This window comes from Pocillopora damicornis, chromosome 10, assembly GCF_964200805.1.
Source record: "Pocillopora damicornis chromosome 10, jaPocDami1.2, whole genome shotgun sequence".
NCBI lineage: Eukaryota > Metazoa > Cnidaria > Anthozoa > Scleractinia > Pocilloporidae > Pocillopora > Pocillopora damicornis.
The window spans coordinates 575,489-590,755 of record NC_142679.1 but is presented as its reverse complement, the minus strand read 5'-3'; the positions used below and the strand labels follow the sequence as shown (position 1 = coordinate 590,755).

The following is a 15,267-nucleotide window of genomic DNA, read 5'->3' as shown; positions in this document are numbered from 1 at the left end:
TTTGTTATTATCATTATTATTATTATTTCTGCTTCAATGGGCTTACACTCAGTATCACATAACCGTGAATTTACCTCAGACTGCTTTGCTTCCACAGCTGCCTGGTATTTTATTTCAAGTTTTTCTTTTTTTAATGCGGTTGTTTTCTATTCTCTGTCAATAATATCCGTTAACTTTGATTTCATCTCTTGTTCTTCGAATGGTAATGTCAATAGCCTCTCTTTCATGATACTTTCTACTGATGTCAGCTTGTTCAATAGAGCTGTATGTTCTTGACAGCGGACTGGTTTGCTCTCTGTTTACAAGAAAATAAGTGAGTAAAAATTAATGTTTCAAGGAAAAAACATAGAGGTTTATCTGCCTGCAAAAAAATTAACGTTTGCTTTACAGAGACACAAGGTAGTGAGTAAGAGACACATATAGAGAAAACAAAAATAACTCAAAGGATTTTTTATTAACAAGTTTCAGGGGGAGATTAGAATGTAGAAATGAAAAATTTAATGGCTTTGGTCCGCTACTCTAGGTGGCAAGAGAAAGAAAACACACATCTTGTGAAATCACCAACACCTAGCACCATTATTTACATCCTTTTCTCACCTGTGACTATCGCGATCGCTTTCGGATTCTTTTTAAAAAACCTGAGTATTTCTCTCAATGAGCATTTAATTCCTTTCTCCAGAAATTACACTTATTTCTTAAGATCATCTCTTAACTGATTTGCATTCGAAGAAGTAATGCTAACAGTGGGGTTATTACTGAATTGTACTTTGCCTGATCTAGCCTGTTTCCTGGTATCTCCTTCTTTACGAGATTCAAGCTCGACATTTTACCTTGAACTTCCCTCCAACGCGGCAAGCGTCCCTTTGTAAGCATGTTGCAAGTGCGAATGTCTGATTAAATGCGATGTCAAATCCTGGCCGAAAATAACGGAAAATTACGTTAACGGAGTTAGTATATAGCGGGAGCCGTGGTGATTTCCATTCGCCTAAATGTGTCTCGAAGAACAGTCATAATTCTCACAGCCTCTAGTGACTGTAATTTCTGTCGTTTAGGCTACAAGAATCTGCGTGGATCTATGCTACTTTAACAAAAATGATTACGATGTGACGAAGGCTGTCCTTTAAGCCAAATGTCGGATTGTCTCGGGGTCTCTATTGGCACCATATTTTCCGTAGTCGCCAGACTTCAAATGATGAAACAATGCACTGCTCATCATGAATTGAAATTACGTGTTATTGCGTTGCGTGCATAATTTTACGCGCGCGCGAAGACAAGTTAAGAGTATTGAAGAAAATGAAGGCTTTTTCTATGTTTACACATAGCTTCAGCTACAAAGAAGAGAGTTTGAGAGTTGCTTCTTTTGCAGTTTTGTTCTTTTTTTTGTTTTCGTTTTTTTTTAAGGTGTTGCTGTTGTCATTATTTCCTTTTATGTGAAGAGTTCGTTTGGGCTAATTTACCTTACTGATGGACTTACCTGCACACTTTTGGATTATTCTCCAGAAGTTAACAAACGAAACAAAAAAAAAACATAAAACAAAAAAATCAATCCAACCTTGCTGTTACTAGAAGTATGAGATCGCTGACAGTCACAACTGAATGCTGAATCGCATAAAATTCCTTTAGTTTCAACAAGCGGCGCCAGCGACTGGCAGGCATTCAAGGATTCACACTGAAATAACAGAACAACCTTCGTTTTTCATAAAATTGTAATTTAAAATCCTTGAACTTGAAAACAATCGGAAGATTCATTGAAAATATCACTTACTGCGAAGCGCTCGGAGTTAACAGATGTTCAAAAGCTTTTTCTGTTATGGCGTGAGATTGAGGACAAAATTGATTATTACGTTTCGTCGCGTGTGTTTTTCCTGTGTGAAGCAACAAAAGATGCCGGCGACTGACGAAATTACAAGTTAACACGAAAATCAAATAACACCTAAACAAACAATTTTAGCTACCGATTTTCAGTGAATTTTTAAAGAACAATTTTCTTTTAAGTTTCAAGACAATTTGAAGATTCAACATACATACAACGTACTAAAATGCGAAAGTTACACACCACAAAATTGATAAATAGGCCTGAAATGAAATTCTGTCTTGTTATTGATTATACGTTGCCTAGCACGTGACTTAAATCTACCTAGGCGGAGACCCAAAATGACGGTGGCAGGCTTGGCTTAGTTACATCACTCAAAACTCGTTCCCGTTTGTCTCATTTGATAAAGAGGGAATCTTTAATGTTTTCATTAAGACAATATTATCTTGATTTTCTAATATTTACAATGAAAGACAGTAAATTTTACTTTTCACCCACATTTACTTTCAACCTTTTCTTTTGAACCAGAAACAAAAATGATAGACGTTTAAAACACATGACATCATCCACCCTTGTCAAATGTAATAGCATGATCATTTCAACTGTAATGCCTTCTTATCCCAACGTTACTTTGTTTCTTTGCTACATTAGCGAACACTGAACTACTGCTCGTACTCTAGATATGACAATCAACCACAAAATTCCCTAAACCAGATAACATTAAACATAATCTAAAAAATCATATGTCAATTCACGAGTTTGCTCACAGAGCACTTTGATTTTTTTATAACCTCAAACATGAAATTTTGTCAAGCCAAGACAAGTCTTATTCATATTAGTATATTGTGTTCACTGACGTGAAACAGCAACAAACATATAAGGTAAAACAGCGTTTTGAACAGGGAAGGGTAAGTGGGGACCCTCTCATGACTGCTTTAAGCCAAGCACCGTACCCTCATTCAAATTTCTAACAGCTTTCCCGGCAGAATCAAACCTTTTTTGATATTTTCAGTTTAAACACGCAAGGGAAACTCTCGCTCTATGACCCTCGAGAGTTACGTTTGAAGAGGCTGGAATCCCCTCTCTACCCCCCTCCCCTCTCTCGTCCTGGTGATGTTTTGAAAAGTTTGAAAACGTCACTTATATTTAGGCGCATAAGTCACGAAATGTACTTGCGTTTATGTGATTTGTGTAATAGCACACTAAGAGCAACCTTTTCCTTTTTTACCAAAGTTTTGACTTCTTATGTGAAAGTCAAGGTAAGGTAGGGGATAATTTTGAGTGAAATATCATCAAGACCGGTGTTTTTAATAAAGTTTCCCTTGTTCTTAATCAGTCAGCGTGATCAATGTTTCTTTTTCTCTCCATTAGTAAAATTTAGAGTAGCGAATCATAGCCATTCACCGTGCATCCGGGCAATAAGAATTTGTTTATTCATAAGATTATTTCGATTTTGAATATTTCAGCTCATTACAACCTACAGGGTGGATTACAACACTTTTAGGCGAAGAAAGCTTGCCATAATCTCTGTTTCAAGGTCTCCTTACTAAATCATCAGCATGAATTACTCCATCGCCTTTGTGGGGGCTTTGATTTTGTGCTCTTTGCCAGGAGGTGAGTTCATCCAATGTTATTTACACGTTTACGCTGTATTAGGCCTTTGTGCACTTCAACACTAGACTCCTCCTAAACTCTACAAGAAAAGTATGATTACTTAAGCTGACGATTGAAATAAGGCCTATCTATTTTTCTTTCTTTGAATGGTTATTTGAATTGGTGGCTACGGAGCGAAAAATATCCTGAAAATTGGAAATCGTCTCTGTACTAACGGATACGTTCATAGTCTAATAGATGACGCTGTGGAGTAAACGGGATACGAATTCTGCGAATTCCTCCGTAGAAAGCATAGTTTTTTTTTTCAGGGAGGCTGTTGTTTTCAATCAAAGTAACGAAATGTGTCCTTCGAAAAACATTTATTCGTAAGCTATACAATATTGCGACCCTCGTACAGCTACTGCTTTATATTATACTATACGTCGCATTCTACATTCGCAGAAATTGTTCTTTCTCTTGAAAAAAGCTTTTTTGTCGGGATAAAGACTATCCTATTCCAAGGCGAGTTTCAATTTGATAGTGATAAAAAATTGAAACAATTTTGGTAAAATCGTACAAAAGATCATGTTCATCGCCAAAAAAGGAAATTGTGATAAACTTCAACATCTACGGCACATGTTGTCATGCCACACAAACTCCACCAATCAAAAATCAATAATTTCACGCCACGCTGATCACACCATTTCAGTCATACACTTGCGTGATTATGCACCTGTTAGCGAAACGTAAAGAAACATCATAAATTCAGAAAAAGACACGGTTAAAACTAAATTCAATTATTTTTATCTCCGAAACTACCGCAAGAAAATTATTTATTTATTTATTCGTCGACGGTTCCACAACTTACAAAAATTAACCGATATAGATTGGAGCACCTTCTAAGCTTCTCGAGCGCCCTGAAATTTGATTTGAATTCTCACTGATGATAAACTTGAAGTTCAACCCTTTACTTTCACTTTTATCGTTACTTTCTTAAACGAAATCCTTTGCATCGCATGTGTACAAATATTTTAAATTCCCTAGCTGCCCAACGTTGTTCTCGTGGCGAGATTTGTGATGTTCAACATCTATGTTTTAATAATAAATTAACGCTTGCTAAGAATGAAACACGGTCAAGATTCTCAAAATCAATTCGCATATTTTTCTTTTATCATTCATTTGATATCCACAACTGTATACATGTTGAAAATTTTGGTGCTGTATAAGAAAAACTGTATCATGTTTCTCAAAAAATTATATTGAATCGAAATTTCTCTAAAGCAAGGAAAAATTAGTTATTACTTTGCTAGATATGTGTGAAGCTTCCGAAGCATTCCTATCTTCAGTATTTTGAAACATTTTCTACGAAGGACGAACCTACCTTTTTGGCGACACTTTTCACTTTGTAAAACTGTTCTAATGAGGCCTTAAACTGTTGTTTAAAAAGTAAAATCTAAAATCCAAGCTTTCGCCGATCAACGGCATCATCAGGGATAGGAAAATGTTCCGGGCGCGCTATATATCTGCAAACAAAGTGGAGGGTGAAATGTGTAAAAGATGTGACTTCTGTATGAAAGCTAGAGAAATAAACTGTGAATGGAACACAAGGCTTCAATGATAGACTGTCTCTAGACAAAGGACCTCTAAAAGTGCTAAAAGAATGGTCTTTAAAATAAAATACTACAATAGAAGGTCTGCGAATTCACTACATTCCTCCCGGGAATTGAATGTAAGCTTGCACTTTCTAATGTAAAACGCTTCATAAAGGCGTAGATTAACCGGGTCGTTTTCGCTTATAATAACCTTGACATCAATGCCTTTGTAGTCTTTGTTCTGGCAGGAATAGATGTATTTTTTCATAGACGAGTTTTCATTATTTAGATGTTTTTTTACGCGGTCGTGGATGAAGCGTGTCGTGTCTATATCGTTGATCGCAGCTGCAACACGTGAGCTGATATACTGCATTTCGTCGTGAACACAATCCGGTGTTAGAGATGGGGCATTTGTCTCTAGTGCTTTTGCGCTCCTTTGGGGTGTGGGATAGGGCTTGTTTGAGCGTGCAGGATTTGTGGGCAATGCGTACCGGTATGCATTTCACATTCTTTAGATTTAGACCCTTGCCTTTCCCTTCACTGGAACACCCTGACTATATCCTAACCATCACGGTTTCAACTCCTCTTTCAGTCCGAGGGATAACTTGCAAGTTATGCATACCAGATGAAAAGACTGTTAAAGTCTGCGACAAAGCGTCCGAACAGGTAGAAGTAGACTGTGATGCTCAACCTCCACCAGAGAACCTGACCCAGCTATGGGAAAACCGGACATATGATGCATGCTATACAGCCCAGATTGAAGCACTCGCCTTCGGGCAAAGAATCAAGACCTTTGTTTTTGGCTGTGGTGTTAAGGTAAATCAAAGTGATAATTTGTAATTTGAGGAACCTGTAATCAGATAGCTGTCGCCAAAAAAAACAAAAGAATATAAATTTGACGTTATGGGGTGGTTGTATTTTATGACTGTAAAACTCGAAGTTTCTACCAAAAATTTCATACCAAAAACGAAAGAAAAGAACTCAACACTGACGTCGCAGCGTATTCCGTTTTTCCTTAACGAACCTCTACAAGCAGCCACTTGCCTTTCTCCAGGGGTCGTGTTGCAATAACTACTGTTCTTTTGTTCAGGTGAATTCCTCCAGTGCCTCGGTTGTGAACTGCTCACTTACTCAACAATACGTTTGTGCAGACGCAAAAGCAAGGGCAGGGCAATTAGCGGAGATCAAATCCTGCAGCGTGGAATGCTGTGACACGGAAGTATGTAATACTCACCCCACCGTTGCCCCATCCACAACTAAGGCCACAATTACACCTACAGGCGGCACAGACCAAGCACGATCGTCCCGATTTGGGTTTCTTCTCGTATTTCTTGTCTACCTCATGGAAAGTCTTTTTCAATCAGCCTAACTGCCTCTCCGAACCATCGTTTGATCATTTTAATGTGTAATTGTTGCTGCAGAGTTTCAAAGCGCAATTGGTGCATCACTATTTAGCGCTGAAATTCGTCTGTATTCGAATATATTACAATCTTGCTGACAATGAATTTCTGTAAGGGACAGTTCATTAGAAATTAAAGGTATGACTCACAACTTTGTTATCATATAAACGAATTTTGAGGTCTGGTAAGTTTTCCTCCATGTCTTGCATGTGATGACTACTTAGGGACAATTATGGGTATTTGTTAAGTTCATTTCGATTGCAATTTTTTTTTTGTTTTTCGTTGCATATCCTAAAATTGACTGATTCATTGATTGATCAATTGATTGATTATTTGATTGATTGTTTGATTAATTAATTTATTGATTGATTAATAGATTGATTGGTCTATTAATTTATTGATTGATTAATCGATCGATTGATTAACTCGTTCATTGGATGGTGGATGAATATATTGTTTAACGAAGGCCTCATTGTATCTTTTAAATTTTAAAAACATTAGGATAAAAAAAGAAAACATTTTCATAGCTCTAAATTGCACGAGGAGCAACTGAAAAATGCACTCGCACTTATTACAATTAGATTTGCACCCTGGACGAGTAAATCTGCATTTTTGTGGGTAATTGTCTCGTTGTCAAGATTATTGAGTTACATCTGCAGTATTTTTCTTTTTTCAAGTTTATAACTAATATTTTTTTAATTTTGTTGCAGGTTTTTCTTTTTACGTATAAGATAAAAAAAATTTGAAACATAACTCTGGCCATGATAAATCCTCTAGATAAATATATATACACTTAGTTCAAACGTTAATGCTTACTAGTGGATAAAGAGAAACGGGATTAATTCTTTCGATTCTCGCATTGCTAACAGAAAAAAGAAACTTGAATAAATGTGGCCTAGTACCAAACAGTTTTAAATCTTTTATCGACTCCTGTGTTTAAAATCATGTTGAATGCCAGGAACTAATGCAGGCGCTCTGTCAGCAATAATAGAAAGGAAAAAAAATTTGTCATATGTATTCCCGCCATCTCACACGTGCACATCAAACTACCAACAGATCCTTTTGGGAACAAGGGGCACCATCTTGAGTTCTAAATTGCCTTCCTATAAACGAATCCTATCGATACACCACATGCCAACTTAATTGTATAGACAGGTTATACCATATACCCAGGTTTGCCAAAACGCGTCCATCATCGACCTGCTTGGGCCAAATAAAGCTGTTAGTTAGTCACTTAATCTCCAAAAAAGGCCCACATGTTTGAGCTTGAGTGAGGAGGGGGAATGGGGATTTACATTTACAGCTGCATAATGCCTAACCGCAGGGGTTAACGAGTAGTTTTTAAAAAACACTTTTTGGAAATTATATATAAATTATACTGCCATGTTTTTGCAATGTCCAACCAGCAAATTGTGAGTGGTTAAAGCGCTTCCTATTCTAAACCGTCTCCCAGATAACTCAGCTGTTGAGCAAATTCCCACAAAATCAGAGAATGTTTTAAGGCAATTTTTTCCAAGAGACTCTCAAACAATAACTAAATTAACATTTTGTGGCTTTCCCCTCTTTTTTTTTTCATTTGTTCAACTACTTTTATCTAAGTGTGCAATCAAATGACGCCAAACCATGTCACAACTAGCACAACCTCTGTGAGCATACAGTTCATGCATATTCTGGTAAAGCTAATCTTAACTGATAACAATGTATGTAACTTTATGTGTTAATAGCTTTAGCAGATTATGGCGAAAACAATTTATGAGCCCCACGTGGGCGGTTGGTTTTACGGAATAAATGAGGTGTGTCAACAGCTGTTAATGAGATATTGACCAATACGTTTTGTTTTCAAGGAAGATGGTGCCTTTTAATTTGTAGGTTGTGTTATAATTGTGTCAGTTACCTAGCAACAAGACGGCCTTTTCCCTTTGGCAGTATTTCTCCGAAAACTCCGATGATGCAAATCAAAATCATCCGCCTGAGACAAGTTTCTTCATTAGGATCTTGAGTTTAAACTTACGGAAAAACCACTTTTGAGCTTTTGTTTCAGTGATTTCTATGATGAAGTCGAAATCAGTCTTTGTCTTTCTCCTCGTACCTACTCTAACTTTAGTATTTTACTGGAGTTCTGTGACGATCTTCGATCAAAGAGGTGGACAATTTGGTAAGAAATACCTTAGCTAATCTTAAACAGTCTTCGTGTACTTGAAATCATTACATTATGGCTTCTTTAAAAAAGGTTGGAACCCAATTTTTAGCCGATATCCCAACTCTGTTGACCCAAAGACTCAATAAAGAACGTCTAAGTTCAAGTTTTTCTCTTTTGCTAATCAAGAAAACATATGGTTTACTGTTGTTGGGAAAATGCTAATAACAAGCCTGAGGGTAACTACTGACATCTATATGAAGATACAATCGGGGGTAAGTAGTCGCCACCTCGTGGTAAATCTGAGCGTGTTCTAAAGGAGTGGATCAATTTGAATTTTATTCCTTTCATCTCCTGTTTTTTCTTTTAACACTCCGACCTCTCAAAGCACACATTTCCTTTACAGCAAACGATGCTATACTCTTAAAAGTAGATACAAACTCCCCGCAGTGACCACATAAAAGAGGAACCTCTTTTACTCGGCTTTCAAGAGGTTCTCAATGGGGTGAAGGCTCTTCCTACTAACGGTTAAAATGTTGGCCATTTTTACTCCTTAAGGCTAATTTTTTTTTGCCGTTTTACAGCTAACCGTCAACTTCATTGAGATCTTCTTTCAAAACTCAAAATTAAAAAAGAGAGACAATTACGAACTATGAATAAACTTGTATAAAGGTTACCTTATAAAAACTTGATCCTTATTTGCTGCGGACCAAGTGTCCACTGAGCAATGATGACAATATATTCATAACTGCTGATGTTCAACAATTCACTGTTCGCATCATTCAAAGTATCAATTCTGTCATATATCAATAAATTCCTTTGGGAACTAAACAACTTAAGACGTGTACAACTACTAATGAACAAATTCTCTCTCTTTTTTTATCTCCAGTCATAATACCACGGATAGTATCAGTTTCTAGGGGACTAAAGGTAGGTGGTTCATCTTTAAAATGGATGTGCAAGAACAAAGATTTCGTCTTTGAAACATTTGATGTTCACATCTTAAATTAGTTTTTAGCCATGGGTTGCTCTGGTTAAGTGGGTTGCTCCGGTCAAGAGGAACGAACCCATTTCGTAATATTATAATAAAATATGATACACAAGCAAGCCAAGCAACAAAATTAATGTAGGTTAGTTTATCCCATTGCAGGAAACGTTTGATGGGTGGAAATCAATATCACGAACGCTTCGCGAAACTCAGGAAGCTAGAAAACGATCAATAAAAAATTACTGCCAGAAACATTCATCCAACAGAAGACTAACCGATCAAGAACTTAGATTTGTGATCGTGGAAGATACACATAAAATCATTTTCTGTTCCATTCCGAAAGTGGCTTCCACAACGTGGAAAAGGGTGTTGGCAGATCTTCAGGGACTCAAACAAGGAATATATGTTCACCAAGCAAGGTTATGGCGTCGCCTTGGCGAATACAGTGAGGAAGGACAGTCACATCGACTTAAGAACTATTTCAAGTTTATGTTTGTTCGGGAGCCACTGCATCGGATCCTTTCTGCTTACAAAGACAAGTTCATCGGGAAGAATCGTGACTTTAGTAAAAATATTCGAAAAATGATCGTAAATAGCCTTCGTTCTGAGAATTCTGTCGAGTATGGGCAGGATATGAAGGTGTTTTCGCGGAAGCCATCATTTGATAAAGATAACAATGTGAGTTTTCCTGAGTTCATCCGGTATTACTCCGCAGACATACCGCGCAACCCACACTGGCGGCAATTTAAAGACCTGTGCCATCCTTGTTTCATTGATTACGATGTCATCGGTAATTTAGAGACCTTGGCAGAAGACGCCACCCTTGTGTTAAAAATGGCGGGAATTGACGACTATGTAAATTTCCCGCCGATACACAATGCCACTGGCTCACGTGATATGGAACATTATTATTCTCAAGTTCCCCATGAAGACGTAGTAAGGCTTGCAGAGTTATATCGAGATGACTATAAACTTTTCGGGTATGAATTTCTTGGTCCTGTGAAGCATTTACTAAATCAGTCTTCGAATATCGGTGTTTGAGTGTACCACAAAGTAAATTATACTCAATTCAGCATTGGAAAACTCTACAGGTCGGGTCAAAATTCTATAGATTTCTTCTGTGATAAAAGCTGGTGTGAGACTGAGCTGAACTTCATTTTCTGGCTTTGATTAAGGGACCAATCGCCGATATTTATAGTAGTAATGATAATGATAATAAAAGCTGTGGAAGAGGTCTTTTGGAAATCCAACTTCCTATGCAACATGTTCACATAAACATCTTTTGGCTGTAATTGCAGCGAAACATAATTATAATCCAAAGTAGATGCTGATGCTGCACTTTTTATTGAAAAATAAAAAAGCTGTCGCACTGTGTAACAGAAGAGCTGTCGCTCTTTCTAATAGCAAGTGGTAAACCATGCTGTCATACTTTGTAATAACACCTGTCGCACTTAGTGATAAACTTAAGATAGATGGTCGGGGGTGAGTAGACCCAATGAGCCAGTCTCTCTAAATGCGGTCCGGTGCATCTCGATTCAAAAATCGATTTCTATGATGAATCGAATTTAAAAGAATTTTGATGATGAACGAGTGAGCAGCACTCTGGCGAATTCAACTTCTTCTGAAATTTTTAAAAATAGATTTCTTACCACAATTTTTGCAATCAAAGCAGTCTTAAGTTTTCATTCTTTTCAAAAACAGCCTACCGCATGCAGAGCATTGTTCGGTATGGTGAAGAAGACAAAAAGTCGGCAGCCACAATGGCATATGTAGCATAAGCTGGCACAAGTATTTAAACCAGCCGTTTTTGTTCGGGTATCTCAGTTTACCAGGGCCATTGTGGCGCGACAAGTGTGGCAAAATCAAAAAAAACATTTTTACCATGAAACCAAATGAGATCCATTCGAAACAAAATAGGATCCTTTCCGAAACAAAATAGGATCCTTTCCGAAACAAAATAACATCTTCTAGACATCGAAGTAAACTACTTTTGGACATTTAAAAATATTTTAATAACTTTGAAACAAAATGAGATCCACTGAGAGCAAAATAGGACACCTTCGAAACGAAAAAACTTCCTCTCGAAATACAACTATGGTAAATTACTTTAGGAATTCAGAAATCGAAACGATACTTGATCCCTTTGAAACAAATAGGATTTTTTGAAATTTGATCCTTTAGAAATAGAAGTCTCCATGATTTCCAAAAAAAGATGATCCTTTGCTATGGATATAAATGTTATCCGATAAGAAGTACTTCTTTCCTGGGCATTATCGCTAAATACATCGACTTCCTGGTTGTTTAAGTTCATTTTATTTTTCGGGATATTTATTCGGCCGACCATTCATTAAGTTCGCTTGTAACCGGTGGAAATTTATGATTTCGTTAAATAAAAGTACTCTTTACAACACGCATACAACTAAAAAATTTTACATTGAAAATAAAGTAGTGACTGTATCTATTAACAGCTCATTGAATCGAAAGCCAGTTTGAAAACCCTTGCCATCAGAAAAAATACCACAGGCACTATTATAATCACTGGCATTATCATCATCATTATTGTCATCTCATTATAATTATTGTATTTATATATTCTAAATAACTAATATTTTCATAATTATAATTATTATTGAGTATTTGGTGTGTTTTTTCCAAATTAATGCAGAATCGAAGTGTTACTATGGTAATCATTAGTATTAAAATGTCAAATAAATATTGATATCTATCCATATTATTATTAATATTATTATCATTATTGCTGTCTCTATTACTATTACCATCAGAATTTAAAAAAGTTGTAATTATCAACATCTATATCATTAATATTATTCATTACTTAGGAATTATCATAGGCTTATACCATAAATGGTTGATGTATTCAGATCACAAACAAAGATGACTAAAAACATACATACATAACATAGTTCAGGTGTATTTTTCGGCTTTTTTCGGCAGAACCAAAGAATGATTAAAAAGGAAATATTATTATTATGTTCATGCATGCAAATACACAGATTTAGATTTTGGTTATATGTTCATTATTTCTTTTGTTTAATTGTTATTAATATAGAGCTATGATCTGATGACTGAGCTCTTAATTTTGTGAAAATTTTAACTAAAAAAAACACTCTAAATTTATCCAAGAGTAATGCAAGAATTTAACATTATTCAATTATTATATTATCTTAACATTAATGACAATTTTAGAAACAGCGACTAAGCTATGTACCAAGTGAATAAACAATTTGGCATTTATTTGGTAGGTCAGTGTTGTGCACATTTTGTAGCATGAGAAAGCATTGATATCAACGATATTGTTTCGGCGCTTCATTTCAATGTGACATTGAATAATTTATTTGCTCTTCTGCATCGAGTTGCCAATGCCAGGTAAGGGTACTGAATGCTTCTTGTTAATCTCCAAAAAATGCTGGCTTTTCATTTGGATTTAATTACTTCGGAAATTGCCGTTTGATAGCTTTTAAACAACAGAAAAATTAGTGCTTCGGTTCGGCCGACATCGGCTGAGGCTCTTCGAATTCCATGCCTCAATATTAATTTTAAGGGCATACGAATTTAGAAGAAATATTGAATAAAATTGTTTCTTAAAATACAAGCATATATTGGAACTCAAGCTGTCACAGGTGTTTAATCGAATGAATTAGAAAATGAAAACAAAAAAAATATCATTAGTTGATCTCTTTAATAAATATACACCTTGCCTGCGTACCATTATATGTACCTGTGACAGTCTTCTACTGCAAAAGTTGGTCCGATGCGAAACCGAATTCCAGTTTGTGACCATCATTTTGCTTCTTCGCCATTGAAGCGCTACGGTTGTATCAGTCAGGGGAAGGAGCATACTCAGAGTAACACATCCACAAATCCGCAACCCGCGTGGGGATGAATAAGGAACAAATGTGTTCAAGTAAATTAGGTCGATCATTTTATTATTATTTCAGAACTCAACATTCGTGCCAACGCAAGACTAAAGCATTTCACGACTCTGAAAGACTGAACAATCTTTTGGAAGTTTTTATTGGACAGCATCTAACAAAGATAACAATATAAAATACACAAAATCTTGATCTGGAAATTGTTGATGTTAACTTCCACGTGCTCTTTATCTAGTTTGTTCCCTCGCCCAGGTTTATAAAAGGTTTTGGCGATAGAATTAAGAAGTTAACGTTTTTTTTGAATAACTTCAGGAGTAAATAGACACGCAGTTAATTAACTGAACGACTGTGAATATTTGAAAATCATATATTTGTTACTACGAAGATCACTCTCACCTTCACACGGTAAACTCGTTTTCGACAAGTACCTCTCCAGCTCGATGATATGATGGTTCGAAGTCGCCCCTTGAGCAAGCACCCTAGGTTCGAGCGAGAGGGGTTTGGATCCAAAAATTTCAAAACACGCGGATTTCACTCGGCCGGAACTTTTTTTAAAATTACCATAATTGTTCTGTTAAACAATATTCAATAGATTATAATCTCTTGCAGTATAGTATTACATTTCGCGTGTATGAACTTTGCACACTCTTTTCTTCGCGTGTATCAAATTCCACAAAGTTTTGAAATCACAAAAATTGTGTAAATTAGTACTCGCAAATATCGTTAAGAAATAAGCAATATGTGATAATATTATTAAGCTCTGCTATTTGAATTATGGGTCACTCTCAAGCATATCAGAACTGTGAGCTTTGAAGCGCACGTCACCGCAGTTCGATGTGAAATAGTTAGAAGGCAGGATTACCTGAAGACACTCCGAAGACACATAACATTTTGGGAAACATTTCTGGAGAGTGAGGTGCTGTAAAAGAACCAACACGCACTCGACTCCAAATATAGAAGGCATGGAATAGTTATGTAATTTTCATTCACTTGCCCAAGTCCAAAGTTCACCTGCTATGCACGTGGTAAACTTTAAGAAGCTGATAGATTGTTAGTCAGTGGCATATTTCTCGTCAAAAATAACTCTTGACAGTCCGTACCACAAACTTATATTACGAGCAGCACCGTTGTAACCACATTGCAGTTAAAGTAATATTCATTCCTGGTTTTTCTTTTTTTTTTCTTGGTTACCGTCATCTATAAGAATAACTTTGAAACAAAGGCAAAAAAATTTGGAACACGGAAAGCATCAAGATGCAAAATAACAACAAGCTTTCACTCGGGCCATCGTTATTGCATCACCCACGTTTCTTTTTTTTGTTCATATCAATCTACTTCCGTTTATACGGATCGCTTAGGCTGGATAATCACGTTTGCTCACGTATGATACCTTCACTAAGTGTGTACAATTCATTATAGGGGCTTTTGTGTTAATAAAATCAAATGTGACTCGTATGTTTTGGAATATGCAGGCAAAGTCCATTTTCTTCGATGTAAAATTCTTTTGAACTGAAACGTTGTAGGTGGAGCATAGTGCCCAGAGGCTATTTTCTTAAAAAAAGATATGATTTAGAATACCGGTAATTTCTTGCACGAGGGAGCTCCAATAGCTTCTACCGATGCGTTTCAGTTGAGGTTCTCTCACTCATTGTTGTGTAAATGTACTCCTTAAGTAACACAAGTGAGCTGAAACTGAAAAATTCAACCACATGGAATGAATCATCGGGGGAGCATTGTTCTTTCCGTGAACAGTATTTTCATAACCTCTCGTCAAGATGTGTTAGCAAACACATTTACGCTGGTTATAAATTTCGAGGATTTTTATCTCAAATTCTCTGAATCTTATTTGCC

At 36.3% G+C, this 15,267-nt stretch overlaps 3 protein-coding genes across 6 annotated transcripts; 2 read left to right on the top strand and 1 right to left on the bottom strand.

Moving 5' to 3' along the window:
- Positions 1 to 14: 14 nt before the first annotated feature.
- On the bottom strand, positions 15 to 14,532 carry LOC113666300 (uncharacterized). Of its 4 annotated transcripts, none has more exons than XM_089184714.1 (4): positions 1,766 to 1,844; positions 1,553 to 1,669; positions 831 to 913; positions 15 to 295 (listed from the first exon to the last, which is right to left on the bottom strand). In XM_089184714.1, the coding sequence occupies exons 3-4, from the start codon at positions 871 to 873 to the stop codon at positions 147 to 149; spliced, it is 192 nt and encodes a 63-aa protein (XP_089040840.1). In that variant the 5' UTR covers positions 874 to 913; positions 1,553 to 1,669; positions 1,766 to 1,844; the 3' UTR covers positions 15 to 146. The 4 variants fall into 4 exon arrangements, 3 of the variants coding, with proteins under 3 accessions (XP_089040840.1, XP_027037867.2, XP_089040839.1); XR_016180376.1 differs by lacking the exons at positions 15 to 295; positions 831 to 913; positions 1,553 to 1,669; positions 1,766 to 1,844 and adding exons at positions 3,779 to 4,139; positions 4,788 to 4,929; positions 13,813 to 13,987; positions 14,279 to 14,532; XM_027182066.2 differs by lacking the exons at positions 831 to 913; positions 1,553 to 1,669; positions 1,766 to 1,844 and adding exons at positions 13,813 to 13,987; positions 14,279 to 14,532.
- On the top strand, positions 2,966 to 7,304 carry LOC113666298 (uncharacterized). The gene is made up of 4 exons (XM_027182065.2): positions 2,966 to 3,072; positions 3,280 to 3,427; positions 5,591 to 5,814; positions 6,089 to 7,304. The coding sequence occupies exons 2-4, from the start codon at positions 3,373 to 3,375 to the stop codon at positions 6,365 to 6,367; spliced, it is 558 nt and encodes a 185-aa protein (XP_027037866.2). The 5' UTR covers positions 2,966 to 3,072; positions 3,280 to 3,372; the 3' UTR covers positions 6,368 to 7,304.
- Positions 8,337 to 11,982, top strand: LOC113666297 (carbohydrate sulfotransferase 11). The gene is made up of 3 exons (XM_027182064.2): positions 8,337 to 8,553; positions 9,425 to 9,465; positions 9,686 to 11,982. Exons 1-3 carry the CDS (start codon positions 8,448 to 8,450, stop codon positions 10,562 to 10,564), a joined length of 1,026 nt encoding a protein of 341 aa, XP_027037865.2. The 5' UTR covers positions 8,337 to 8,447; the 3' UTR covers positions 10,565 to 11,982.
- Positions 14,533 to 15,267: the final 735 nt, after the last annotated feature.

Coding starts and splice junctions, on each gene's coding strand:
- LOC113666298 (XM_027182065.2), top strand. CDS start 3,373: ATGAATTACTCCATCGCCTTTGTGGGGGCTTTGATTTTGTGCTCTTTG. Junction 3,428..5,590: donor TTTGTGCTCTTTGCCAGGAG/GTGAGTTCATCC, acceptor CTCCTCTTTCAG/TCCGAGGGATAACTTGCAAG. Junction 5,815..6,088: donor TTTTTGGCTGTGGTGTTAAG/GTAAATCAAAGT, acceptor TCTTTTGTTCAG/GTGAATTCCTCCAGTGCCTC.
- LOC113666297 (XM_027182064.2), top strand. CDS start 8,448: ATGATGAAGTCGAAATCAGTCTTTGTCTTTCTCCTCGTACCTACTCTA. Junction 8,554..9,424: donor TCAAAGAGGTGGACAATTTG/GTAAGAAATACC, acceptor TTTTATCTCCAG/TCATAATACCACGGATAGTA. Junction 9,466..9,685: donor CAGTTTCTAGGGGACTAAAG/GTAGGTGGTTCA, acceptor ATCCCATTGCAG/GAAACGTTTGATGGGTGGAA.
- LOC113666300 (XM_027182066.2), bottom strand. CDS start 14,380: ATGCCTTCTATATTTGGAGTCGAGTGCGTGTTGGTTCTTTTACAGCAC. Junction 13,988..14,278: donor TGTCTTCGGAGTGTCTTCAG/GTAATCCTGCCT, acceptor ATTGTTTAACAG/AACAATTATGGTAATTTTAA. Junction 296..13,812: donor AACGAGTTTACCGTGTGAAG/GTGAGAGTGATC, acceptor TCTTGTAAACAG/AGAGCAAACCAGTCCGCTGT.